The following is a 26,522-nucleotide window of genomic DNA, read 5'->3' as shown; positions in this document are numbered from 1 at the left end:
TTTTTGTTTATAAAAGTACAGCATTTACTGTGGGAATGGAATGACTAGAGATATAGTTTGTAACAAAGGCTTAACAGTTGGCAGAGTATACTCCTCCCCAAGTGCTCCTGGTCTAGTCTGTTCTTTGATTTTTGTTGTCTTGTCTTTGGAGGTGCTAGGGATGAAACTCAGGGTTTCTCAAATGCTAAGAAAGTGCTGTACCACTGAGCTACACCCCAAGCACCCTTCTTGGTTATCTTCGAGCATGTCTGTAAATTTAAATCAAAGAAGGAGGGGAGATCCAGTGAGGAAGTTTACATGAGTTAGACTCAGCTTCACCCCTGGCAGAGCTTGCAGAGCCCTGCGGTTGTCATCACGGGACGCAGTCAGGACAGCACATGCTCTAGGACCCCTTGTCTGATTAACTGCTCACACTTCCACCGAGGCAAAAAGTGCTGCAAGCAAAAGGAAGCAGAAGGGAAAGAATGAGAGAAATGATTAGGAAAAAATTTAATTACATTTTGTATCAGTAAAAAGCAACAGTTATTTTATACCTTATCAACTTCTACAGCTAAGTAGACAAAAGCTAAACTTAACTAACTTATTATTATAGCCAAGTAAAAGTGATAATACTAGTAGATGAATCCTACTTTTTAAGTTCTTATTTTTATAAAAGTCACTAAATAATTCTTAAGATTTATTCATTTTTATTCTATGTATGAGTGTTTTGTCGAGATATCTATATGTACCACATGTATGCTGTTGCGCATGGAGGCCAGAAGAGGGCACTAGATCACCTTGGACTAGGGTCCTCCCACAAAAGCATCAAGTCATCTTTCCAGCTCCTTATTCACCAAGTTTTTAAAAATTGTTAAGTGATAAATGCACACACACCGAGTGACACATTTGACAGTTGCTTTAACACCATATTTATAAATATTAAAGAATACATGTTAAGCCGGGTGGTGGTGGTGGTGGTGAGCACTCGGGAGGCAGAGGCAGGTGGATCTCTGTGAGTCTGAGGACAGTCTGGTCTACAGAGCCAGTTCCAGGATAGGCTCCAAAGCTACAGAGACACCTGTCTCAAAGAAAAAACAAACAACAAAAAACATGTTACGAATTTCCCCATTAGTGTCATAACTCTGTGGATGATCAGTCTTAGGTGTGGCCAGATATTAACTAACTTAGTATGCATGCATGTGTGTGAGTACATATGCATGTGCAAACACAGGCACGCATAGGCCACACATGCATGTGAAGGTCAGAAAACAACTCTCAAGAATTGGTTCTCTCCTGCCGTGTTATGGAATCCAGGGACTGAACACAGGTCACTGGGCCTGTGTTCTAGCACTTCTACTTACTGTGCCATCATGCTGGCTGCCCCCTGTCACCTGGCAGAATGCACTCAGGCAGTACTCTGCTCAGCCCAGGGTTCATCACTACATAGTCTGCATGCAGGTGCAAAGGACCCTTTAAAAGAAAAAATCCACCCACTTCCACTCTCTCTCCCAATGTTCCTCTAAAGGGGCAGACAGGAATTTCCTGTCTTTCCCTCCCTACCTCTCTTCTCTCTGTGTGTGTGTCCCCCTATTTCTCTTCTTTCCCTCTCCCCTCCCTTCCCTTTCTAATTAAACTTCTCACTTAAGCTGTCTGCCTGGCATGTTTGTCCCTAGCCCGCCATGGAATTTGCCAAGGTCCCCCTCGCCCAAAATTATAACAAGTTCCTTAACATTACACAGTAGAAAATAGGTTTCAAATACAGATAACGCAAGTTGTTAAGGCTGTTCACATGTCCACACAGGAGCAGATGAACAGGCTCAGTCCTCACTGCCTTGGTACCCAGAGCTCAAGAAAACCTCAACAAATCGAAAGCACTTCCTCTCATCTTGCTGAGGACAGCTTTGCTCTTGGCAACTGCAGGTTCCCATGGTAAACACAGAATTTTTTTTTTAAAGCACCCTAGTTGTCTTGTTTTGACATAGTATGTTTAAGGAGACACATAGGAGAGAACAGTTGGTTTAACAAAGATTTTAGGGTATCTTTGAAATCGGCTCTAAAAACCTAGTGTTGAGAAATGACAGCTGCGTGCTAATAAAACAGATCAGTTACCCTCTCAGGCCAGAGCACCTGATGGCCAGAAGCACTGTGTTCCAGGATGTAAACAGTCCACATCAAGATTTAGGAACAAGACCTTAACTGGTCAACACCCACATGGCAGGGCAGACAAAGAGGAAAGAGTGGCCCTTATAAAGCCCTTCCCCTCCATTACTGTGATTTCAGAAAATGGGGAGAGGATAAAAATGAACTGAGTTAAAATGAAGTTACAGCTCTTTACAATGACAATTTTATCCTGTTTAGTTGTTCTGCTTACATATTAAGTACTTGAAAGTTCTTGGGCAGTGGTGGTGCACGCCTTTAATCTCAGCACTTGGGAGGCAGAGAGGGGTAGATCTCTATTCGAGGCCAGCAAGGTCTACAGACTGAGTTCCAGGCCAGCTAGAGCTACAGAGAGAGACCCTGACTTGAAAACAAACAAAAAAAGAACACAAGAATTTTCATAAATTCAGGGACAAGGTCAATCCAACATTCTTTTGCTTTTTATTGTAGTACTATAGATATGAACCTATAGCTTCATGCACGCTGGACAAGTGCCACCATTGAGGCACAACTCCAATCTTCTTTTTATTTTTCATTTTGAGACAATATTTCACTAAATTGCTAGATATGGCTTAGAATTTCCTTTGTAGCCCAGGTTGGTTTTGAACCTGTTTTGTAGACCAACCTGGTCTGGAACTCACAGAGATCTGCCTGCCTCTGCCTCTGAAAGTACTGGGATTAAAGATAAGCACGACTGGGCTGGAGAGATGGCTCAGCCGTTAAGAGCACGGATTGATTGTTCTTCCAGAGGTCCTGAGTTCAATTCCCAGCAACCACATGGTGGCTCACAACCACCTTGAATGAGATCTGGTACCCTCTGCTGGCCTGCAGGCAGAAAGCTGTATACACAATAAATAAATAAAATATTAAAAAAGAAAAGATAAGCATGACTCTAAGTGGCTGGTCTTCAACTTTGGACCCTCCCGCTTAGGTGGGATTACCTCTTGAGCAGATGGGATTACCAACCTTAAAATCAACACTTTAGTAGTCCCCAAATAATCTGTCAACTACTCAGAACAAGGCCCATTATAATAATTATTCAGGAAAATATTTAGTATTGAGTATAAGCAGCAACCTAGTAAATAAATTAACTTTTTCTTGCCATATGAAATGTCTGCTTCAAGTCTCATTATTTAGAAAAAGTCCAGAAAGGTCTGAGATAGAGAACATCACAAAGAGATACCCATTTTGCTACTGAATCCAGCATTACCTCACACACATTCTTAACAAGGTTTAAAGTATATGACAACATAAAATACCTGACTATTTTTTTTAAGCAGAACTGAAGTGCCATCATCAACTTCAAATTCTCCGTAGTCTTTTAAACACCGTACCTGAAAGAACAAATTGAGACTTTGTTTTTTCTTTGAGACAGGGTCTTTAGCTGTGTTGTCTAGTTGAGTCTCTAACCCTTAGGCTCAAGTGATCCTACTGAGTCAGCCTCATGATTAGATGAGAATATAGGTATGCCCCAGCACACCTTGTTTATGCTATTATAGGTAGTAAGTAATAAAAAAGAAAACAGGTGTTGCACGAATATTTATGTAATATCTATATCCACTCCAGCCTCATTTTTGTAGTATTAGTGAGAGATTAGGATACAAGTCTATTTTTGTACTTTTGGAAGAGATTCTCTCAACTTTCTTCAATATGCAGACTTATTGCAGGGAATTTCTTTTTTTTTTTTTTTTTTTTTTTTTTGGTTTTTCGAGACAGGTTTCTCTGTGGTTTTGGAGGCTGTTGTCCTGGAACTAGCTCTTGTAGATCAGGCTGGTCTCGAATTCACAGAGATCCACCTGCCTCTGCCTCCCTAGTGCTGGGATTAAAGGCATGTGCCACCAACACCTGGCTCCAGAGAATTTTTAGAATCAGAAATGAAAGAAAGTACAGCTTTCATTTGTTGCCACAAGTAGAAGCAAAAATGAAGTTGTGCTGAAGTATCTTTTAATTTGTAACAAATTCTTAGTCATCTCAGTCTGTTCATCTTAACCTTATTCTTTAGGCACCTAGGTCATCAAAACTGAGAGGTCTTGGTTGGAGGATAGAGAAATGAGGCAGTCTTTGACATTAACTCCAGCAAAGAACTAATTGAGCTGTTAGATGGCTCAGAGGGTCACAGGACTTGCTTTGTAAGCCTGGTGACCCCTGATCTCACAGAATAAGGAAAGAACCAACTCCCCAGAATTGTTCTTATATATGCCAAAGGACACACAACTGCACTCAAATACACATTACGTTTAAAAAAAAAAATTGAAGAGACAACACTAAGGCTATCCAGGAAAACAGGGAGGCATTTCCACCTCATGAGAACTGGGGAAGAAGTCACTCTCCTGAGGGTTAGACTCATACTGCACTGCCACTGACTTCCAGTAAGCCAACCCCAGCAGCAAGTACCAGATATTTGTACCATCCCTAGATTTAATCTGAAAATTGACAATGACTCTCAGAGCACTTTAACCTAGTGTGAGAAATACTGTTAAGAAGAAAATCTTCTTTGGAAAGACTAGTGTTGGGGAAGAAGTTGTGGCCAGGTGTGTTCACCTCAATCAATTCAGGATTACCTTTTCCCCATCTTGAGACGGTGTCCTGTAACCCAGGCTGGTTCTAAACTCTAGACCATTCTGCCTCAGCCTCTCAACTACTAGGACTATAGATACAAACTACCACACCTGGCTTAAATTACCTACCTCTACACACTAATATTGTTAAAACAACGAACAAAAAAATAAAGTCAAACATGGTGGCTCATGCCTGCAATCCCAGCTGTTAGGAGGTGGAAACAAGAGGATTATGAGCTAAGTAAGGGTTACCATTGACTGCATGGCATGTCCCTGGCAAACCTGAGCTGCAGGAGACCCCCCCCAAAAAAAAAAAAACAAAAAACAACACACAACACACACACACACCAGAATACTATCTCATGTCATTGCTCATTTAATATCCAAAAGTTACCACTTGTCTCATACATATTTTAATTTTCCCCATTTTATTTCATGTATATGGGTATTCTACCTGCATGTATGTCTGTATACCGCAAGGAAAGTGTCCAAGTGAGGCAGAAGGCATTGGGCCACATAGGCCTGGAGTTACAGATGGTTGTGGGCTGCCATGTAGGTGCTGGAATTGAACCCGAATCCTCTGGAAGAGCAGCCAGTGCTCTTTATCATTGAGTCATCTCTCCAGCCCCTCAAGGATATTTTTCTAAGTTTTCAAGTTGAAACTAGAATCTAACAAAACTATACATTGTGTTTTATGTCTTACCTTTCAATCTATAGGTTTCTCTCCCTCTTTAAAAACTTTTTCTTTCCTTTTGGCTCTCTATTTATAGTACCAAAAACAAAACTTAAATGGGTATACTGATGAAATTTTAGGTGTCCATCCTAAAGACAGTTGAAACTTTCTCTCACTCTTTTAAGTTTTTTTTCTTCTTTCTTTTTAAGAGAAGTTAGCAAACCCTCATCTTTGATAAAGGGTAGCATAATGTGTGCATTAAAGTAAGTACATACTTCAATATAAAGGCTTTTGGGAGGTTTCATATCCTGCGTGATGTCCAAGCCTTCATCACCTCCCAGTGACCTCATGTAAGTAGCAAGAGATTTTTTATAATGGTTGAACCACTCCATCTGTGAACATAAAAACAGTCATTTGACAAAGGTTTGAGAAAATTTGTACAAACTATGTACTACCATTTCAAAATAATACATCCTAGGGTTGGATCTTCCCAGATTAATTAACTTAATTATGAAAATTCCCCACAACATTCCCACTGGCCCAATGATCTCTTCCTAGGAATTTTAGGTTGTATCAAATTGACAAAGCTATCACAACTACCGAAGTGAAGATAGCTCTGGAAAATATCAAACACCCAGCCAGTATGGTCTGAGCAACAGCATATAAAAACCATAGGGAAGAAAGGGGTCTACAGTTCTGCTGACCCTGCCCACTGTGCATGAACTCATTATATATATTTTTTTATTTTCCTTACACTTGTCTAATTTGTTTTTGAACTTTTTTATGATTTTCTAATTTCTCGTTCTTTTCCCTGATTAACATTTTTCTCACTTAGCTTCTTTCCCCCTTATTGTATTTGATTTTGCTTCTCTATTTCCCCCCTTCCCCTGCCTCCTTCTTTTATCTCTTCATTTACTATTCCCACACCCACTCTAAAAATGAACTTTGTCCCACCTTCTACAGTACCTTTACCAGTTTCACTTTTGTGGTCACTAATGATCCAGTAGTGGACTGTACTTGATTTTAAGTGTATGTCTATATCTTGCATTGCTTCTTGGTTTGTTGCTATTACAGAAATTTGCTTTCTCTCTATGGAGGGTACTAGAGATTAAACCTTCAAGAAGATCCCCAAATAAAACAGGGAGAGAGATCCTGACGAGCAGATATACACATCACAAGACAGAGACCCCCAAAACATGAGAAAGTATAGCAAATTGGCTCTTCTAGAAGGCTGTATATAATTCACTACCAAACTCAGTGACAGTAAAATAGCTATAATACTAGATGATGATTTCAAAAGTTTACTAGTAAAAACTGATCAATGTTTTCTAAGACAATAAAAACAAATGGTTTAATTAAGTCAGCAATACAGAGGGTAAGGTAGTAAAATGGATGAATTGGAAACAATAAATTAGCAACCTGCTGGGTGGTAGTGGCTCACACCTTTAATCCCAGTACTTGGGAGGCAGAGGTAAGCCTCTGTGAGTTCTAGGCCAGCCTGGTCTATAAAGCAAGCTCCAAGACAGCCAGGGTCAGGGCTACACAAAGAAACCCCATCTCGAGAAAAAAAAAAAGTCTGCAATCTAGAAGAAAATGTCAGCAAAGAAACTGAAACTCATGGAGCAGCAGAAGAAATATTACATGAATTTGTAATTTTGATTAGAATGTACATATATGCACATATTATATAGAAAACACCCAAGTAATAATACCAGTTTTTAATCCCAAAGATGGGTCAGTAATAAATAGCATATTGGGCTGGGTGGTTGTGGTGCACACCTTTAATCCCAGCACTCAGGAGGCAAAGGCAGGCAGATCTCTGAGTTTGAGGTCAGCCTGGTCTACAAAGTGAATTCCAGGACAGTCAGGGCCATTATACAGAGAAACTCTGTCTCAAAAAATAAAAACAAAGAACTACTGGAACTCTATTTTGTTAAGTACTTAGTTTTCCACAAGGTACTTAGAATTACTCTCCACCACATACTTCCTATCACAGTATATAAGAAATTACTTTAAGTGAGAAATTGCTGAATACTAAAAACAAAAAGATAAATACAGATTACTATTAGAGAACATAGCATTTCTATACATTTGAATAGTGCTAACTTACTTCTTCAGCAGACATGTGGAATCTCAAAGTATTTGGCAAGACACTGCCATATTCCCACCTGAGTGCTCTAATCCGAAGCAACCGGTCATACCTAGGACATCAAGGGATTAGATGGTATAAGAATAAAAGGAGTCCCCAGCACTCGGGAGCCAGAGGCAGGTGGATCTCTGTGAGTTTGAGACCAGCCTGGACTACCAAGCGAGTTCCAGGACAGCCTCCAAAGCCACAGAGAAACCCTGTCTCGAAAAACCAAAAAAAAAAAAAAAGAATAAAAGGAGTCAAAAGTCATTCCAGTGAGAAAACTCAAGACTCACAAAAACCTAAATGGAACATGTGGACTTTGTTTGGCCTCTGATAGAAAAATGCCAACAAGAAAACATTCTTGGGACAATGGGGAAAAATGTGCATAAGAACTGTTTAGATAGTTGGTGTGGTGGCAAATACCTTTAATCCCAGAACTTTGGAGGCAGAGGCATTTGGATCTCTGTAAATTCAAGGCCAGCCAGGACTACATAATGATGTCCTGTTTCAACCTGACAGATGCCACTAGGCATTGTTAAACTCTCCAATTGTGACAATATGCAGTGGCTACAAAAGCCAAGAGATCCTTGCTGCTTAGAGAAGAAAAGTATTAATAATTCAGTTGTGAGAGGCTAGAGAGATGGATCAGCAGTTAACAGCACTGGTTGCTCTTCCAAAGGTCCCGAGTTAAATTCCCAGCAACCACAAGGTGGCTCACAGCCATCTAAAGTGAGATCTGGCACCCTCCCCCTCTTCTGGCCTGTAGACATATATGCAGATATAAAAGAAAAAGAATTCAGGGGGATGGGGGGAGGGCACGGGAGGAGGGGAGGGAAAAGGAGAGGGACCTGGAACTGACTTGTGAAGCAACCTTGTTTCTTATCTAAATTTAAAAAAAAAGAATAAAAAAAAATCATTATTGATTAAAAAAAAAATTCAGTGGTGAGCTGCCATGATAATTCAAACTAGTACAGCATAAAAACAAAACATAATGAAGTATGTGGCTAAGTTCCACAGGGCAAGTTATATCATTCTTTTCCTGAATTCACTATTGTTTCATAATTGAAAAAAAAATTTTTTTCTTTAAAGGAAGCCAGAGCTGGGCAGTGGTGGAACAAACCTTTAATTTAACCCAGCACTTCAGTGGATTTCTGTAAGTTTAAGGTCAGCCTGGTCTACAGAGCCAGTTCCAGTACAGTCAGAGCTACACAGGGAAACGCTGTCTGGAAAAAAGAAAGAAAGAAAAGGGAAGCCAAGTGTGATTGCACATGGCATTAATCCTAACATTCAGGAGGAAAAGCATAAAGATCTCTGTTCAAAGTCAGCCTGTCTACATGGGTAAGACCCTGCCTCAAAAAACAAAACAAAACAAAAAATATAAAAAGGAACAATAAGATTTTCTTTTTTCTTGCTACCCACTGAGAAACCAAACTACATCAAAAACCCTCCTAGGTTCCCTGATATTCCAAGCAAAGCCCAAGACACTTACAAGTATGCTACAGTGCAGCGTCGATTTCTTAGCAAAGAACAATGCCGAAATTTGATAGTTGGGATCAAATCACCTCGTCCAGCTGATTTTGCTTCATTCCTGGTAAGAAGAATGACATATAAGAAGCAAGAAACATATATATTCCAGTGTAGGTTAAAATTCCAAAGTCAGAATGACTGACTTACATGCTGGTTTTGTCCACTTAAAGTTAGTAGCAGTCTACCTAAGCAGAGTAGCTACCTCATTAATATTTTAGATGATATAAAACCACAACTGGGTACCGTGGTGCACCCCTTTGATCAGAGCACTTAGGAGGCAGAGTCAGAAAAATCTCTTGAGTTCAAGGCCATCCTAGTCTCTATAACAGTGAGATCCTGTATTTATCACTGAATATCTAGGATGTTTCGTTTTTGTGGTGCTAGAGATAAAACCTAGGACCCCACACTTGCTAGACAAGAGCCCTAGCACTAAGCTACTCCCTTGACCATATAGAGTCATTGTACATAGTTCTGGCATTCAATGGATCTGCTCCTGTCTCATCTTGTTAAGTCTACCTTAATTCTTCCACCTTAGAAGTCATACATCATAATACATCATGAAGACATGTTAAGCATCTAGCATATGTGAAGCTATGCCCAACCACAAAGCAGCAGAAACCCCTTTAAGTTCAAGTCCTGTGCTCACTTGTACAACCAGATCAGGTTCAGAAAATTAAAAAAAAAATTGCATCCCCCCCCAAAGAGATAAAAGGTTCTGATTTTAACATCTCATTTCTTATTTTTAAAACATCAAAATTATCACAACTTACACATCAGACTGGTTTTGTTCATACAAAGCTTTCATCTCCTCCAGAACTTGTCTGAGTCCATCCTCCTGAAATGTAAATACATTAATTGATTTCCCTGATTAATTTCAACCTGTACTATATTTATCTTTCATTTATATACCTTAACAAAAAAAGTAGGCTTCACAATATTTCCATGACTACAGATATTGGTAAGGAACATAAAATGGAATAGCGTGTAGAAATCAGTTCCACACTTAACAAGAATGGACATAGCTCCTGAACCCAGGATGCCAAGCAGAAGGATCATGACTTCAAGGTCTTCATACATTACAGAGATGCCCTATCTTAAACAATAAAGGACTGCAGATGAAACTTATTGGTAGAGCACTTCCCTAGCTTGCATACCACCTATATATGACCCAGCAATTCCACTCCTAGTTTTATACTCAATCTCATTCCTAGACATATGTTTTCTTTTTTTTTTTGCTTTCTTATTTTCTTCCTTTCACTCATTCATTTTTTTCTTTCTACTATTAAGTTAAATCTCCAGCCCATACACAAAAACTTAACAATTTTGTTGTGTTTGATTTATTTTTATTTTTAGGCTTTCATAATTGGTTCTCTTGAGACGGGGTCTTGCTAGTACTATGTTACTCAGGCTAACCTCACATTAAACCTTCTGCCTCAGCATCCCATGTCCTATAATTATAGCCACACACTGGGCTTTATGCAAATATTCTTGTAAGCATTATTCAAAATACTCAAAAAGCAAATATAATCCAAAGAACCAATAACAGATTGAGATATGAACCAAATGTGTGTATGATCCAGTAGAGTATCACTGAGCAATAAGAAGGAATGAGTATTGATATGTGCTACAACATGGTCCTGACAATCCCATGTTAAACCAGAGACAGCAGACACAAAAGAACTGTAGTTTGAGTCTACTTATCTGGAATACCTTGGAAGGCAAATTCATAAGCACTTTAGCCAGGCATAGCCGCCACATGCCTAAATCAGTCTCAATAACTGAAGAAGTACGTCAAGTTTCGGCCAGCCTGCACTACACAGTGAAACCCTGTCTTAAAAAAACAAACGAGCCAGGCGTTGGTGGCGCTCGTCTTTAATCCCAGCACTCGGGAGGCAGGGGTAGGTGGATCTCTGTGAGTTCAAGGCGAACCTGGTCTACAGAGCTAGTCCAGGGCAACCTCCAAAGCAATACAAAGAACCCCTGTCTCAAAAAACCAAACCAAACAAAACGAGGCCAAGCATTGGTGACTCACACCTTTAGTCCCAGCACTTAGGAGGCAGAGGCAAATGGATCTCCATCTCTAGATCAGCTCTATTCTACAGAGCAAGTTTCATGACAGCCTGTCTCAAAAAAACAGTAATTAAGTCTTTAAAATAAAAAAGCACTGTACACACAGAGAAACCATGTCTCAAAAAAACCAAAACAAACAAAAAAACCCTTCTGAACTACTGAAAACATACACCACAGTAAGAATAGTCTCTTCAATTCCAACCTGGTCTACAGAGTGAGTTCCAGGACAGCCAGAGCTGTTATGCAAAGAAACTCTGTCTCAAATATCAAAAAAAAAAAAAAAAAAAAAAAAAAAAGGGCCAGAGAGGCCAGATACAGATACAAAGCTTTAGTGCATACTCCATGATTCCATATGGCCCTTACCAAGGCATCAGGCCCTTTATCAAGTGTAAGCTCTTAGCAGACCCAGATACATGAAAGAAAAGTCAATAATCTACAAGCAAGGAAGAAAATCAGTGGTTTCCAAAAGCTGAGGGTGGGACCTAGCTTCACAGTGAGGCCAGAACTACATCAGAGTGCTATTGGTTCATGGGTTGCAGACATGGCTCGGTGGTTAAGAGCACTAGCTGCTCTTTCACAGGACCTGGGTTCGGTTCCCAACACTCACGTGGCAACTCACAACTGTCTGTAACTCCAGTTCCAGTGCATCTGACACCTTCACACCAATGCACATAAAATAAAGTTAATTTTTTAAAAAGAGGCTAGCTAGAAAGACATATGTGGACCTGGAGAGATGACTCAGCGGCTAAAAGCACTTGCTGCTCTTGAGTAGGACCTGAGTTCCAAGCACCAACATCCTGCAGCTCACAAACGCCTACAGGCCCAGTTCCAGAAGATCCCAAACCCTCTTCTGGTTTTCACGGAGCACCTGCCATACAGACACAAAATTCTTTTTAATAGAGTTCCGGGCCAGCCTGGACAACATGAGCATTGTCTCAAAAAACAAAATCAAGAAACAAAAATGAGGAAATTCACCAAATCAATAGATAACATAAATATGAGTGTTTTTTTTTTCCCTACAATTCTTTAGGCCCAGTTTCAAATTTTTCGTTTCCGATGACGTAACCTAGCAAGGCAGTAAAAAGAACCCAGCAACTGAAGGGAGAGAAGACTTCAACAAGCCACAGCTGACTAGCCCAGGATAGGTCCACACAGGCCCCGCCCCCAAGCCAAACGCCCCGGCCCGACACGCCCCGTTCTCTCCCCGCCCCGCCCCCGACACGCCCTGTTCTCTCCCCGACACGCCCCCGACACGCCCCGTTCTCTCCCCCGCCCGCCCGTCGCCTCTCCTCACGTTGAAGGCCGGCAGCTGCCCTTCCGGCGCGCGGCGTAACTCGCGGACAAGCTCCATTGCTTTCTCGCAGAACATGACGGACGCTCCCGAGTCCCGCGGTCCCGTCAACTGCCAAGTCACGACAAAACGGCCGCTTCGCTCTCGCCCGCGGCACTTCTATTGTTCAGAGCCCCACAGCGATCAGCCTCTCCTCCTCGCTTTGGCGCCAAACAGAGTCAACCAATAGAAATGCACTGTCGGGTAGGGGAGTGAGGTTCTAAGGCGGCCGAGAAGGGACATTTGACCTCATTGAGCAGCCGTCCTGAGAGGCAGGGAAATAGGTATTAAGGTGATTTCTTCCCTGGTGAAGCTGGGGGTGTCTGAGACCCTAAGCTGATCCAAATTGCTCTTTTCGATTGTGCAGTAAAATGCACATTCTTCCCTTTTTTTATTTTTTCCATTTGAATTTTTAACTTTTAGATTCCAACGAGCACCTTTAGGTTAAGAGGAAAAGTCGAGAAACGGGTTATAACACGTTTTGTTTTAGTTTTGCAGTGCCGGTTGACATTAAAGAGAAACCATCTTTTATTGGGTACATTCTGTATGGTAGGGACTACGATGTATATTTCAGTTAATTCTCACAGTTCTCCCTAAAGGGTTCTTAGGAAGCAGAACTGATAGGGAAACCAGAACAGTTAATTTAATGAAGGTCATACAGTTCATAAAATAATTAAAACCTGTTTTCTATGCTTTGCACTTTCATCTCTGATACTCTTTGATTTTAAAGTAATTTTTAAAATATTTTCAAACTAGAAAATGTCAAAAATAACAGTAATTCAAAGTTGGACGTAATACTGTGGTCGGATGCCTACGGTCCCAGCATTTCTGTGACTGAGGAAGGCAAATTACTTCAGCCCAGGAATTCTAAGGAGCCCATCTTTTTTTAAAGTTTTGTTTGCTTGCTTTTCCAAGACAGGGTTTCTCTGTATAACAGTCCTGGCTGTCCTAGAACTTGCTCTGTAGCCCAGGCTGGCCTTGAACACACAAAAATTCACCTGTCTCTGCCTCCGAAAGTGCTGGAATTAAAGGCAATTAAAGGTGTGTGCACCACTGCCCCGCAAGAGCCCATTTTTTTTTTTAAGAAAAAGAAAAAGTGTGTGTGTGTGTAGTCTTGATTTGCTGCTTTTTGTGGTAAAACACCATGGGGAAGGAAAGGGTTACTTTTGGTATACAGTTGTAATCCACCAGGAAGGGAATTCAGGGTAGGAACTCAAGCAGAGTCCTTGAAAGAAGGCTGCTCATTGGCTTCTCATAATGAACTCTCACTTTGCTTTACCCAGGACCAACAGCCTCAGGTGGCACGCCCCTTAAGGGTCTTGGCCATCCCAAGTCAGTAAATAAGAAAATGCCCCATAGATTGGCCAACCTGATGGAGGCAATTCCTCAAGATTCCCTCTTCCCAGATATGATTAGGTTTGTGTCAAATTGTCAAAAACTATGGCACATTCGACTACATGATTATGGGAAATTTCCTAACCTTACATAATCCAAGATAAGAACTACTTGCTTTAGTTAGTGTCTTTTATTTTGAGACAGGGTCTCCCTATGTAGACCAGGCCTACCTCAAACTCACAGATATCCACCTGCCTCTGTCTCCTCGGTGCCAGAATTGAAGGTGTGTGCCATCTTGCCTCACTATTTAGCTATTTTTGGAAAAGCAGCATTCATTTCCAAAAAACAATAGTGGGTTTCCCTTTTGTTCTTTTGCAAAAGTGGATAAGAAGATTGCTTGGCTAACTGGGCAGTGTTGAGAGAGGCAGTCCAGAGAGGAGCACTGAGGCACACTGTCCTTAATGCCACATGCAAGTGCAGCAGGGCTCTGAAGACAGAAACTTCCACCAAACTAAATAGTGGTCCTCTCTAAAAACTTTCAGAGGGATGTGGTCCAACGCCAGAAGGCTGTAGGCATGAACAGCAGCCCATAATACATGCTGGGTACTTGAAGTTAGTTTGTCTCTGTTTCTAGGTCAGCTGCTGGGGAAGGAGACAAGATTCTGCCTTTTGTGACTTCAAAGTCACAGCATGGGCCTGTCATATTCCTATAGCTGATCCTGGAGGGAGGGAGATGGCTGGGAGTGTGGTCTGGTGCATGAGGCTACAGCTCCAGATTTAACAAGGACATTCATTATCTGCAAAATGGGTATGAGAATACCCCACTTTAAAAAGCAACTACTCATTCAGGTGCTTTGGCTTATGCCTGTAACACTACCATTACAGATGCTGAAATAAGAGCATTCCAGAGATTTCCAGGCCAACCTGGGCTTGAATGTGAGATCCTGCATCAGAAAACAATGTAGGTAGGTAGGTAGCTAGGTAGCTGAGTAAACAGGAATGTCCTTCTTTCTCTATTAGGGATACTTAGGTTAATGTTTATTAAACACCTAGTTATACTGCTGTAGGATTGTGAGGCACAGGCTAGTAGTTACAACCCTTCTCAGCCATGCATCTCTTCCCTTTCAGCCAGGAGGCAAGTCCTTTATTGACCTTTAGATTTCTTTTAAAATGGGAACAGTGGTATATCTGTGAGCAGTCTTGATGATTCAATCTTCCCTTCAGCAAATATTTATGAAGTATGTAGTATGAGCCTAGCATTGGTCCAGATACTGAAGATAATGCAGTAAACAAGGTCCCTTCTTGGAGTCTATCTTGCAGTGTGGAAAACATCAATACAGATAAAGATATATCAATGTCAGGTGTTTTGGTGCTAAGCACTAACGAATAAGTCAAGGAGGTGAATACAGCAAAGACGAGAGAGTCTGAGGATTGTGTGTTAGTTTTCAGCAAACACAGTTCTCAGAGGGCAGGGGAGTAACTTTGTAGATGTGGGCTTTAGGGAGATAGAGATTTGGGGTAGTAAGAATCAAAATACCAAGGTCTTGGGGAGGGACTAAGTGGCATAGTGAAGGACCAGCAGGGAGGCAGTGATCCTGGGAGAGGTCAGTCCCTGAGAGTGGTGCTGGAACTCTATCAGGCAGGCTACTGCAGAGCCGTTTATGTATTACCTGTCAGTCTTAAAATCTTTATGGAAAAACAAAAAGCAGTAGACATCTACTGCAGAGCCATTTGTATATTACCTGTCAGTCTTAAGATCTTTATAGAAAAACAAAAAGAGCAGTAGACCTCTACTGTAGAGCCTTTTGTATATTATTTCCTGCTTGGTCCAGGGAGGGGACTGGTAGAGAAGAGGGGTTAGATACTGGATTTTGAATAGAGGACTAACAGAAAACTTGATGACTGGTGTGTGGTGTGATGTAAATAAGGGAAAATCAAGGATGAGCCCAGAGTCTTGACTCCAAGAAGAGCAAGGATGGCGTTCCCATTCCTCAGGAAGGAAGGAGAGCTGGATGCTTATTAGAAGTCAGCAAGGAGTAGACCTTTGCATAAAGAGCCTTAGTTCCAGGAAGGGTATGACTCAGAGATACAGTGTGGGCTTACCCAGTGTGGTAGTGTGTTTCAACACTAGGAGACCAGATCATAAGGACCAGGATCATAAGGACAAAGTCTAGCCACTCCTCACCCCCTCTTTCCGTGTCCTTCCTCCAGTTCTTTTTTTCCTCTCTGTGGACTCCTGATCCTCAGGCACACTAGGGTAGTGCTACCACTGAACTATATGCAGCTGTCTTTATCTCTGTCATGTTGAAGCTGGGTCCTCTAAATTGCCTGGTTGGCCTGCAACCTGCAACCCCCTGATATCAGACTTTGTAATAACTTCAGGCATGTCCTACTATCTGCTCTTTTTGTTTTTCTATAAAGATTTTAAGACTGACAGGTAAAAACTATTTTTAAGCATTTTATCTGCTTTTTGGATCTTCAAATCTATAGTACTGTTTTTGATGTTTTAAAGACTATAGAGGGGAGGGAAAGGGAGAGGGACCTGGAACTGACTTGTGAAGCAACCTTGTTTCTAATCTAAATTTAAACTAAAAAAAAAAGACTATAGATATGCACACAGTATGAACATAGGTTGTGGTATAGCAAAAAGTCAAAGAAATTCTTGGACAACTTCAAAATATCATTACAAAGCCAACAACATAACCCCTTACATTTCTAAATTCCTATTCAATTTTTATCAGTTGCCAATAGTTTTCAAATTGATTGACACACATGTTGAAATTACAAAAGTAACTTTGAAATAAGAAGGCAACTATGTATCTCTCAGTTATAGGTATTCGTGAAATTAATGCCACCATACCAAACAAAGCAAAAACTATAAAAAGCTACATTCATGAAAATGCCCTTTCCGTTTTTTTCCCCGGGTGGATTGAATTATTCATTTTGGGTGTTACTAGTACAAATCCATCTTTGAAACGGACTTCCTGGCCTCCACCATTTCTAATCATTTTTGTGAAGTTGCAATTTTTAATAAGATTTCAAAGCAGTTCATAGGCAGTTCATTTTCTTACATTCAGCCAAAGAACGAAAAGTGAATATAAACTTGCTTTAAATGATACAATAGCTACAGGAGAGCATGCTTTTTTCCCTTCTCTTTTAAGTTAAAGCTTTTTGTTGATTATAATAAACCTTTAGAGTATCTGGGGGTTTTCGCGTACTAGGGGAGCCAAAGGCTCCAGAGAGACTGGAAGGCGCCTATTTGGCCCTGCAAGTGAAGCTAGCGCTTTAAGGACCCTCTTCTGGCTGTCGCACTCCCTGCGTCCTCACCATTGGACCACTGAGACGGGGCATGCCTGAGTTGGTCTGCAGATGACACCTGAGCAACTCAGCCTGAGAACCCAAATTGATCCTAATCCACAACGTAAATGCGGTGAGACACTTCAGATCAGCCCTGCCATAACAATGATCTGCAGCTTGAGCTTCTTCTGCCCTTCTCCAAGATGGCTGTTGTTGGCGCTGGGGATGCTGGGCGTGCTGCCCGCGGACTCGGAGAGGAGGTGATAGGGGCGTGACTTGGGGGGGCGGAGCTGTCTGGGGTCTTGCGCTGATTGGCCGCGGTGGCCGGCCGGCCTCCGGCGCTGGTCCATAGTGGACGCCGCGGCCTGGGGCTGGGATGTGACCGGCAGTGGGCTCCCGGCTCCCGGCGCAGACGGCTGTGAGCGGCGGCTACTGCGGCCAGGGCTGTGCAGGCGGGAGGGCGGGCGGCCGAAGCCAGGGCGCCGAGGACTGCGGGCCGACAGGGCCGCGGGATGAGGAAGCGGACCGAGCCCGTCACCTTGGAGCATGAGAGCTGCGCCGCCTCAGGCTCGTCCTCCTCCGGCTCGGCCGCCGCGGCGCTGGACGCCGACTGCCGCTTGAAGCAGAACCTGCGTCTGGCGGGCAAGGGGCCGGCAGAGCCGCGCAGCGGAGCGGACGCGGGCATGAAGCGGGCGCTGGGCAGGTGAGACGCGGCGCGGCTACTCCTGGGTCCCTCACCTGGCGGGCAGGTATCCCCAGTCCCCCCACCTTCAGTGATCTGCTGTGGGAGCATCACAGCGTCCCATCCTCCCGGCGTCCTCTTCGACCCTTCTTCAGGCTGCCTCCCCTCGTCTGGCCCGCAGGGACCGTCCAACCCCATTCTGTCCTCCAGGCGCTTGCCTCTGGAGCGCTCCTTCCACCCTCGCTTGCCTGGCGTCCACCCCTACCCTAGGGGTTTCTCACTAACCCACCCAACACTCTGGCATGTAGACCCTTATCAGGTTAGCCCGCAGGGATACTTAGCGACCGGGCCAGTAGTAGTCAGGGGTCCAGTAATCCTGACTGGCCCTGGAAGAGTCTCCCGTGTGTAAGAAGAGGGCCACGCAGCGTGGACTGCAGACCCTGCAAGTGCTGTTAGCCACTTCACCTGCTTTGCCTTGACCTCAAACGGAGCTCAGTAGCAGCTCTCCTCTGTCTGGAAAAATTTTGGGTGCTTGGTCCTTCTTTTCGGTAGTTCATCCTAGGTAACTATTTCAGAGCAGCGTTCGCCGACCCTCTTTCGAGGGTTAAACCGTTTGTAGTGTCTAGGGGAAAGAATGGATGCATCCATCCTCAGCTGTTGGGGGGAACCGGTGGTTGGCTGTGCAGCTGGCTCCAGGTACTTGAAATTTGGTCACTGAAAATCACTTTGTAAGGTCCTGAAGTCTGCTGAGGTTGGCTGATTAGTTAGTGTTGCATCTGCCCTTTGTGATGGAGAAGTGTACAGTTATGTAAAGCCGATTGCAAAATTGAAATAGCATATTTCATAGGAATAGGTTTTCTTTCCCTTATTTGATGGTTTCTTAATATGACAATTTGCCAATTTGTATATTATTACCTTTTTGGCAGTTTTGAAGTATTGGAAGTTCATGATCAGAGATGTTGGTTTGTAATATTCCCAAGACAGGAATTGTAGCAGTGATTTCTTTTTACAACAATTGAGCATTCCTTATGCATATGTAAAACATTTACTTAAATAGGAAGAAAATCAGAGCTTGAAGCTGTGGTAAAAGGTCATGAACTCAAACTATAGAAATCTCTTAAGTCAGTGATTCTCAATCTTGCAGAAGGGCCAGAACTGGCCGGTTTTGTTTTGTATGTGGATAAAATGAACTAGCAAGGGGTGGGTGAGGTTGCCTACCTGGTGAAGGCTCCTGCCCTCAGCCCTAATGAACTGAGATCCATCCTTGGAGAACTGTATCCCGAAAGTTGGCCTTTGACCTCCATGCAGTCCACCTTATATACATGCATACAAAATAAATATATTACATGTAATTAAAAATTAACTAGCAGATGATTAATCTTTTGTAAAACTGATATGCTCTTTACTTTCTCTTAAGAAAGTTGCCTGCATTAAAAACCCTTGATAGTTCAAGAACATATTTATTTACATGCTTTGCATACAACTTAGATAACTTAGAAGTTCTTTCTTTGAAAAAAATGAAATTGCTATGCACAGTAATGTTTAGGAGGTGGGGTGGAAATACTGCCCTGACACCTTCCTTGTATTAAAAGGACCTGATTTATATTGTGGGACAAAGAGAAGCATTTAAATGGTGCCCACATCCTCTGAATGAACAGAGGCTTTAGGGGAAAAAAAAGCATACCAAAGGAAGGCCAGGTTGGAGTATTACTCCACAGCCCTCTTTCTGGTTGCCTTTCCAAGACATTCTGGTGCTTCACTCAGCCCCGCCCTGCCCTGCCCTGTTTACCTTATCACTTACCTGACATTGTAATTGTTATAATTGCATGCATACTTGTTGAATTGCCTTACCTGTCTCCTCCCCAACAAGAATGGAAATGCAATAAGAGCAGGTTGCTTTCTCCACCTCTGTATTCCAGTGCCTGCCAAATGGTAGGTGGCAAAAAAAAAAAAATTCTCATTGAATATATGAGTATCTATGGAACAAATTCCTAGAAGTGGAATTTCTGGGCCAAAGGGTGTGTTTATAATTGACAGGTAAAACCAAAGTATTCACTGAAGAATTAGTACTGATTATGACCTCCATCACTGTAAGTTGCCTGCCCCTGAGACTGACCTTGCCTGTTTCTTTTGGCTGAGTTCCTTGGATACTTTCAGATACATGAAAGTGAAGTAAACATAATGGTTCACTATGTGTCTACCACACACTTTCAAGCCTTCTCTGTTTAGTAGTATTGAGCCATCCCTCTTCTCCGCATTTTTTTCAGGGTGGGGCTACACTATTTTAAAGCAAATTTTGATTGATTAATTGATTGGTTGGTTTTTCTGTGTATCCCTGACCATCCTGAAACTTGCTCTGTAGACCAGGCTGGCCTCAAACTCAGAGATCTGCCTGCCTCTGCCTCCTGGTGCTGGCATGAGCCATCACCACCCAGCTTGCAAATTTTATTTTTAAGTACTTTAGGATAACTTGAACAAAAAATTTATTTGAAACAATGTAGTAGTGGTAGTATCATAAATCAACTATGTATAATATCCAGTCTGCACTCAAATTTCTTAAATTTTCAGAAATGTCTTACTGATTGTTTTATCTTAAAATTCTGTTTTTGTCTTTGCTCCCTACCTATGTATTTCCCTTAGAAAAATTTCTATATGTTCTTTTTATATATTTATTATTTTGTGTGTGTGCTGTGTGTGTGTAAGTACATGTTCCATGTAAAGATTAGAAGAAAATTTCATGGTATTTGTTTTCTCCTATCTTTATGTGAAATCTAGGGTCCAATGGCAAGTGCCTTTACTGGATGAGTCATCTTCATGACCTCTCCTATACATTTTTATCCTAATTATTTGGTTTTGTTGTTGTTGAAAATAGGTTCCTTTATCTTAGCATGTTTTTTTTGTTTTGTTTTGTTTTGTTTTTTCGAGACAGGGTTTCTCTGTGGCTTTGGAGGCTGTACCTGGAACTCCCCTTGGTAGTCCAGGCTGGTCTCGAACTTACAGAGATCCGCCTGCCTCTGCCTCCCGAGTGCTGGGATTAAAGGCGTGCGCCACCAACACCCGGTTTTTTTTTTTTTTTTTTTGGTTTTTTGAGACAGAGTTTCTCTATATTGTTTTGGAGGCTGTCCTGGAACTCACTCTGTAGACCAGGCTGGCCTCGAATTCAGAGATTCACCTGCCTCTGCCTCCCGAGTGCTGGGATTAAAGGTGTGTGCCACCACTGCCCAGCCTTAGCAAGGTCTGTGTTGTGGGAGATGTTTTTGGGCAGACTGAAAACTCTTGACATGCTCATGGAGGCCACCTTAGAAAGAATCATGGAATTTCTTAAAGTTTAAAAGTGACTGGGTGAGGATAGCATTGGTCAGTGGGTAAGGTGCTTGTTGCACAAGTCTGGTGACTTGCGTTTGATCCCTGAAGCACATGTGTAGGTAGGAGAGAATTCTACAAAGCTGTCCTCAGCCTTTTACATGTGTGCCTTGGCAAACATGCCCCAATACATTCGGGTGTGCACACAGACACAAACACTTTTAATACTTAAAAAGTAATGGAAGATAATCACTTTATCAGGTCTGCGCTAATAAAGGTGGAATCCTGTTTCAGATTCCTGCTGCTCCTCCCAAGAGAACACTTGCATTTCAAATAAAGTATGCAGGAAGACTGTTTAATGACACTTGTGCTCTTTGTCTATAGTTGGTACCACAAGACTTACATTTCAGTGGATTTATGCTTTGTGAGTGGCTCTGTCAGCACAGCAAGTCACTTGCCCTACCCTATGCTGTGATGGGCATGTGGAATTTCAGGACAGAGGGACTAGCCGGCATGGGAAATTGATAGCCAAGCTGTTGGGACAAAAATATCCATTATCTAGAGGACCTGTCATTTGGGTTTAGTCTCCCCTATGCTAAGTTCCATATTTTATAGGATGCTGCATAGTTACCTGAGTCTCAAGTGAGTCTTTTCAGAATTTTGGCTTGGCAGAAACTACTTAACTTTCTGAGTCTGTTATTTTTTCATCTGTAATGTGAGGATAAGAATGTCTCCAGAGCAGGGCTTTGTTGGCACATGGCTTTAATTCCAGCACTCAGGAGGCAGAGGTAGGTGGGGGAGGGATAGGTCTCTCAGCTGGATTGTAGCAAGGCCCAGGTGTGTGGAAGATTCCTGGCACCTGGTGAGCATCAGTAGCATCTTCTGGTGCAACTATCCCATTGTTATTATTAATGGTATAAGCTAAGATTGTGTCAATTTATTCCACCTTCCCATTCCTGCCTCAGATTATAATCTTGCACTTCATAGTTGCGCATTTAATATATCCTAGTTGGTAAATGTATCTTTTTATTACATATATAATTATTTGTGGGTTTTTTTTTTGGGAGGCACACTCAAATACTAATAGAGGTCAGAATAAATTGCAGGAAAATGTTGTGGAATATTGTTTTACCTAGATAAAAATGTGTTACATTTGTTTATGCTGCACAGTATTACTTTAACTGTATAAAAGTGTGTTACTTTTGTTTATGCTGCATTTGTTTAACAATGTAAGGATGTGTGTTTAATTATGTAAAGATGAGTTGTATTTGTTTCACCTTGCCTGCCTAAGGCATCTGATTGGTTTAATAAAGAGCTGAGCAGCTAAGAGCTAGGAGGAGAGAATGAGGGATACGCCTGGGGCCAGAAGCCAGGCAGCTGCTGCCAACCTACAGACTCAGAGAAGCAGTGGAAGCAAGATATACAGAAGGAAAGAACAGTCAGCACTGAGGCAAAAGGCAGATAAAGAGAAACAGATAATTTAAGTTAAAAGAACTAGCTAAAAAGAGCTAAGCTAAGGCTGAGCACCCAAAACTAATAAGAAGTCATGACTTGGGAACTGGTTAGTGGCTTAAAAGAAAAAAACTTGGCATATAGGAATCAGTTCTTTTCTTTCTCCCTGTAGGTCCCAGAGCAAACTCAGATCCTCAAGCTTTTGCTGCAAGCATTTTTACCCATTGAGCCATCTGGTCAGCCTATATCTGTCCTAACTATACTGATGAGTCATCTAACACTTTTGTAAGCTGTTTTTACTAACCCCCACCTTGTGTGTGTCGGCATGTGTATGCTTCATGACATATGTGTGAAGGCTAGAGGGCAATTTGTGGGAGTCAGTTCTCTCCTTGTACCGTGTGGGTCCCGGGGATTGAATTCAGGTTGTAAAGTTTGGCAGCAAGTGCCCTTACCCAATGAGCCATCCTGCCAGCCCTGAGCTATTCTTTTAACGGTTTGAATATCTTAGATATGATAACACTTGCAAGGCTTCAGCAGTGATCATGGGCTTTACTTTGCTATGGAAGAGACAGAAGACAAAAGAAGAGAACTATGTTAGGTGTTCTGGATACTAAGAGTTGCAGAGCCAGTAAGAGGCCAGCTGTGGACAAGCTACTGTGGTAGTGGTAGTGGTCTAAATGAGAAAGAAGCCTTTCTGACAATGGGACACTTGAATGAAAGCTTCTGGCTGCTTTGAAGCAGAATAGCATAAGCTGTGTATCTCTCTCTCTCTCTCTCTCTCTCTCTCTCTCTCTCTCTCTCTCTCTCTCTCTCTCTCTCTCCCTGCCTCCCTCCTTCCCTCCCTCCCTCCATATGTATTACATAATACATATGGAGATAGATAATAGATAGATAAATATCGTGCCTGTGATGAGAACAACCTGGAGATGATGAGATTAGGGGTGTTGTCATCAGTGTAAGAAAGACATTGTGGGGCTTGGGCTGGGAAGTAGCCTTGGAGATGGGGGAAGATGTGGAATTCTAACCATACCATTCTCAGAACTTACTGATTGCTTGAATGGAAGAGTGTAAAAAAATCTTTTCTGAGTAACTGGAAGAATAAGAACTACATTGCTGAGAAGGGAACTCTGTTAGTTGGTTTACTGCTATAACTATCACAGACTTGAGATTTTTAATTTACGATTTTTGAGTGTGGAAAGTCCAGGATCAAAGGGCTGCATTTGAGGGGGGCCTTGGGGCTACAGTTTATATAGCAGAAGGTATCACATGGAGAAAGCATTTTAGAGAAAATGGAACAAGGACAGAATGCTTGAACACTCAAGAGAAAAGACTTGCGCTTCTAACAAAGCTACTCTTGATGATTTCTAACCTACTCCTGGTTGTAACAGCCTTAATCCAGTCTTACTACCTCAAACATTCCATCCTCTCAATATAGCTCTGTTGGTAATTAAATTTCAACATGTTTGGGGTATGGTAATGCATGCCTGTCATCCTAACTTCTGGGGATGCTAAGGAAAGAAGGAATGGTCATTGTATATTTTGGAGGAGCTCAAACCATAGGATTTCATTATTAAAAGTCTCACAGATCTGAAAGAAATCGCAGTACAGCATCTACTCAAATGCTCCAAGTTCAGTCTCGTCTAAATCAGATATGGGTGACATTCCAAGGTTTCATCCTGAGACCTGTTTCCTCCTGCTGTGAGCCTTACTTCCAAAATATAGTGGTGGGACAGGCATTCCAAAAGGGAGAGGTAGGCAAGAAGAAAGAAGTAGCTGGTCCTTAGTAAGTCTAAAGCCCATCAGAGAAAGTAATATTGGTCTAAAAGCTAAAGAATGGTGTTCTTTGCCGGGTGTTGGTGGCGCATGCCTTTAATCCCAGCACTCGGGAGGCAGAGGCAGGCGGATCTCTGTGAGTTCGAGACCAGCCTGGACTACCAAGCGAGTTCCAGGACAGCCTCCAAAGCCACAGAGAAACCCTGTCTCGAAAAAAAAAAAAAAAAAAAACCAAAAAAAAAAAAAGAAAGAATGGTGTTCTTTGTTACTATATCCCACACCTTGAGCACTGTCGGATAGCAACGATGTGCTCTTGGGTGCTTGAGCCTTTACCATCTGCAGCACTCCTGCTTCTGTAGCTTTGTTGGGCTTTTACCAGCAGTCATAAGTTGACGTCTTTTACCTCAGTTCTTCCACAGTGGAGTCTCTCTGGTCGCTCTACAGTTCAGGGATCTTTCTGGTGGTCCCTCCCTTATAGCTTTGCTGAGCATTTGCCCTAGACTAGTGGCTCTATCTCATGATATCTCTATCTAGCCTCCTTGACTATTGACAGCCTACTTAAAGTCAGGGTATACACACCCTACAGCTCTCAGAATGCTCCAGAGCATGGGCAAAGTTAAGCTAGTCTTTAGAACTCCATAAACAAAGTGATCTTTGCTCTGATTTCCTATATAGTTCCTCATTTGTGCCTGAGACCTCACAAGGATGGCCTTTACTCTGATTTCCAATATAGTTCTTCATTTCTGTCTGCCCTGGCTAGCTTTAACTGTTGACTTGAGATTGTTAAACCTAGAGTCATCCTGAGTAGGAAGTCTTTTCTTTTTCCTTTTTTGTTTTTGGTTTTGTTTTTCGAGACTCTGGAGGCTGTCCTGGAACTAGCTCTTGTAGACCAGGCTGGTCTCGAACTCAGAGATCTACCCGAGTGCTGGGATTAATTTTTTTTTTCGAGACAGAGTTTCTCTGTATTGTTTTGGAGACTGTCCTGGAACTCACTCTGTAGACCAGGCTGGCCTCGAACTCACAGAGATCCGCCTGCCTCTGCCTCCCGAGTGCTGGGATTAAAGGCATGCACCACCGCCACCGCCGGGGGAGAAGGAAGTCTTAAATAAGGGATTGCCTAGGTCAGATTGGCCTGTTGGCATATCTGTGGGGAATATCTTGATTGATATTTGATGTATGAGGGCCCAGTCTGCTATGGGTGGCACCATCCCCTGGACAGCTGGTCTTATGCTATATCAGAAAGGTAGCTAAACATGAAGCTACAAATGAGCCAGCAAGCTCTCCATGGTTTCTTATTCAAGTTCTTGCTTGTTCCTGCCTTGACTTCTCTTAGTGATGGACTGTAACTTAGAAGTTGAAATAAACTCTGTCTTCCTCTAAATTGCTTTTAGCTAGAGTGTTTAATCACATTAGCAGAAAGGAAACTAACTGAATAGTGTATGAGACCTGGCAAACACTTAAACAAAAATGATGAATTCTTGACTTCCCTGAAGTTCTCCCCGTGCCCCCCCAGACAGGGTTTCCCTGTATTGTTTTGGAGCCTGTCCTGGAACTCGCTCAGTAGACCAGGCTGGCCTCAAACTCACAGAAGTCCGCCTGCCTCTTCCTCCCGAGTGCTGGGATTAAAGGTGTGTGCCACCATCACCTGGCCCCTGAAGCTCTTTTTTGTCTTTCTTATTTATTTATTTATTTATTTATTTATTTATTTATTTATTTATTCATTTATTGCCGGGCAGTGGTGGCACACACCTTTAATCCCAGCACTCAAGAGGCAGAAGCAGGTAGATCTTTGTGAGTTTGAGACCAGCCTGGTCTACAAGAGCTATTCCAGGACAGCCTCCAAAGCCACAAAGAAACCCTGCCTTGAAACCCCGCCCCCAAAAAGTATTTATTTTACATACCAACCACAGTTCCCTCTCCCTACCCTCTTCCTACTCCTCCCCCCCCCCCCACCCAACTCCCCGAGCCACTCCTCAGTAAGGATAAGTTCTCCCATGGGGAGTTAAAGTCTGGCATATCAAGTTGAGGCAGGACCAAGTCTCCCCCTCCGCCAAATCAAGGCTGAGCAAGGTATCTCTCCATAGGGGATGGACTCAAAAAGTCACTTCATGTACTCCCTGGTCCCACTGCCAGTGGCCCCACAGACTGCCTAAGCCACAGAACTGTCACCCACATTCAGGGGGCCTAGTTCAGTCCTATGCAGTCCAGCTAGCAGTCCAGTCAGTGAGGTCCCACTGGCTCAGGTCAGCTGTCTC

At 42.5% G+C, this 26,522-nt stretch overlaps 2 protein-coding genes across 5 annotated transcripts in view; one reads left to right on the top strand and one right to left on the bottom strand.

The window, feature by feature from the left end:
* On the bottom strand, positions 1-12,612 carry Gins1 (GINS complex subunit 1). Of its 3 annotated transcripts, XM_040746465.1 has the most exons (8): positions 12,116-12,189; positions 11,821-11,963; positions 9,796-9,860; positions 8,988-9,086; positions 7,478-7,568; positions 5,643-5,759; positions 3,396-3,470; positions 1-434 (listed from the first exon to the last, which is right to left on the bottom strand). In XM_040746465.1, the coding sequence occupies exons 3-8, from the start codon at positions 9,828-9,830 to the stop codon at positions 366-368; spliced, it is 486 nt and encodes a 161-aa protein (XP_040602399.1). In that variant the 5' UTR covers positions 9,831-9,860; positions 11,821-11,963; positions 12,116-12,189; the 3' UTR covers positions 1-365. The 3 variants fall into 3 exon arrangements, with proteins under 3 accessions (XP_040602399.1, XP_005072600.1, XP_021084332.1); XM_005072543.4 differs by lacking the exons at positions 11,821-11,963; positions 12,116-12,189 and adding an exon at positions 12,390-12,612; XM_021228673.2 differs by lacking the exon at positions 12,116-12,189 and having other exon boundaries at positions 11,821-11,994.
* Positions 12,613-17,381: 4,769 nt separating this feature from the next.
* Abhd12 (abhydrolase domain containing 12, lysophospholipase) overlaps positions 17,382-26,522 on the top strand; it is a 76,606-nt gene continuing 67,465 nt past the window's right edge. The window contains exon 1 of one of the 2 annotated variants that reach the window (XM_021228675.2): positions 17,382-17,760. In XM_021228675.2, coding sequence (XP_021084334.1) covers positions 17,570-17,760 — 191 coding nt within the window. In that variant the 5' untranslated portion in view covers positions 17,382-17,569. The remainder of the gene's footprint in view (positions 17,761-26,522) is intronic. The other variant, XM_005072544.4, reaches the window with a different exon arrangement.

The sequence above is a fragment of the Mesocricetus auratus genome, unplaced genomic scaffold, assembly GCF_017639785.1.
Source record: "Mesocricetus auratus isolate SY011 unplaced genomic scaffold, BCM_Maur_2.0 Super-Scaffold_100004, whole genome shotgun sequence".
Classification (NCBI taxonomy): domain Eukaryota; kingdom Metazoa; phylum Chordata; class Mammalia; order Rodentia; family Cricetidae; genus Mesocricetus; species Mesocricetus auratus.
The sequence above is the reverse complement of the archived record's forward strand: the minus strand, read 5'-3'. Positions and strand labels throughout refer to the sequence as shown.

Excerpts from the sequence above, each read along its gene's own strand:
- Gins1 (XM_005072543.4), bottom strand. The coding sequence starts at position 12,464 with ATGTTCTGCGAGAAAGCAATGGAGCTTGTCCGCGAGTTACGCCGCGCG. Across the intron at positions 9,087-9,795 it reads GAACAAAACCAGTCTGATGT|GAATGAAGCAAAATCAGCTG; the intron begins GTAAGTTGTGAT and ends TCTTCTTACCAG. Across the intron at positions 7,569-8,987 it reads CGCTGCACTGTAGCATACTT|GTATGACCGGTTGCTTCGGA; the intron begins GTAAGTGTCTTG and ends TTGATGTCCTAG.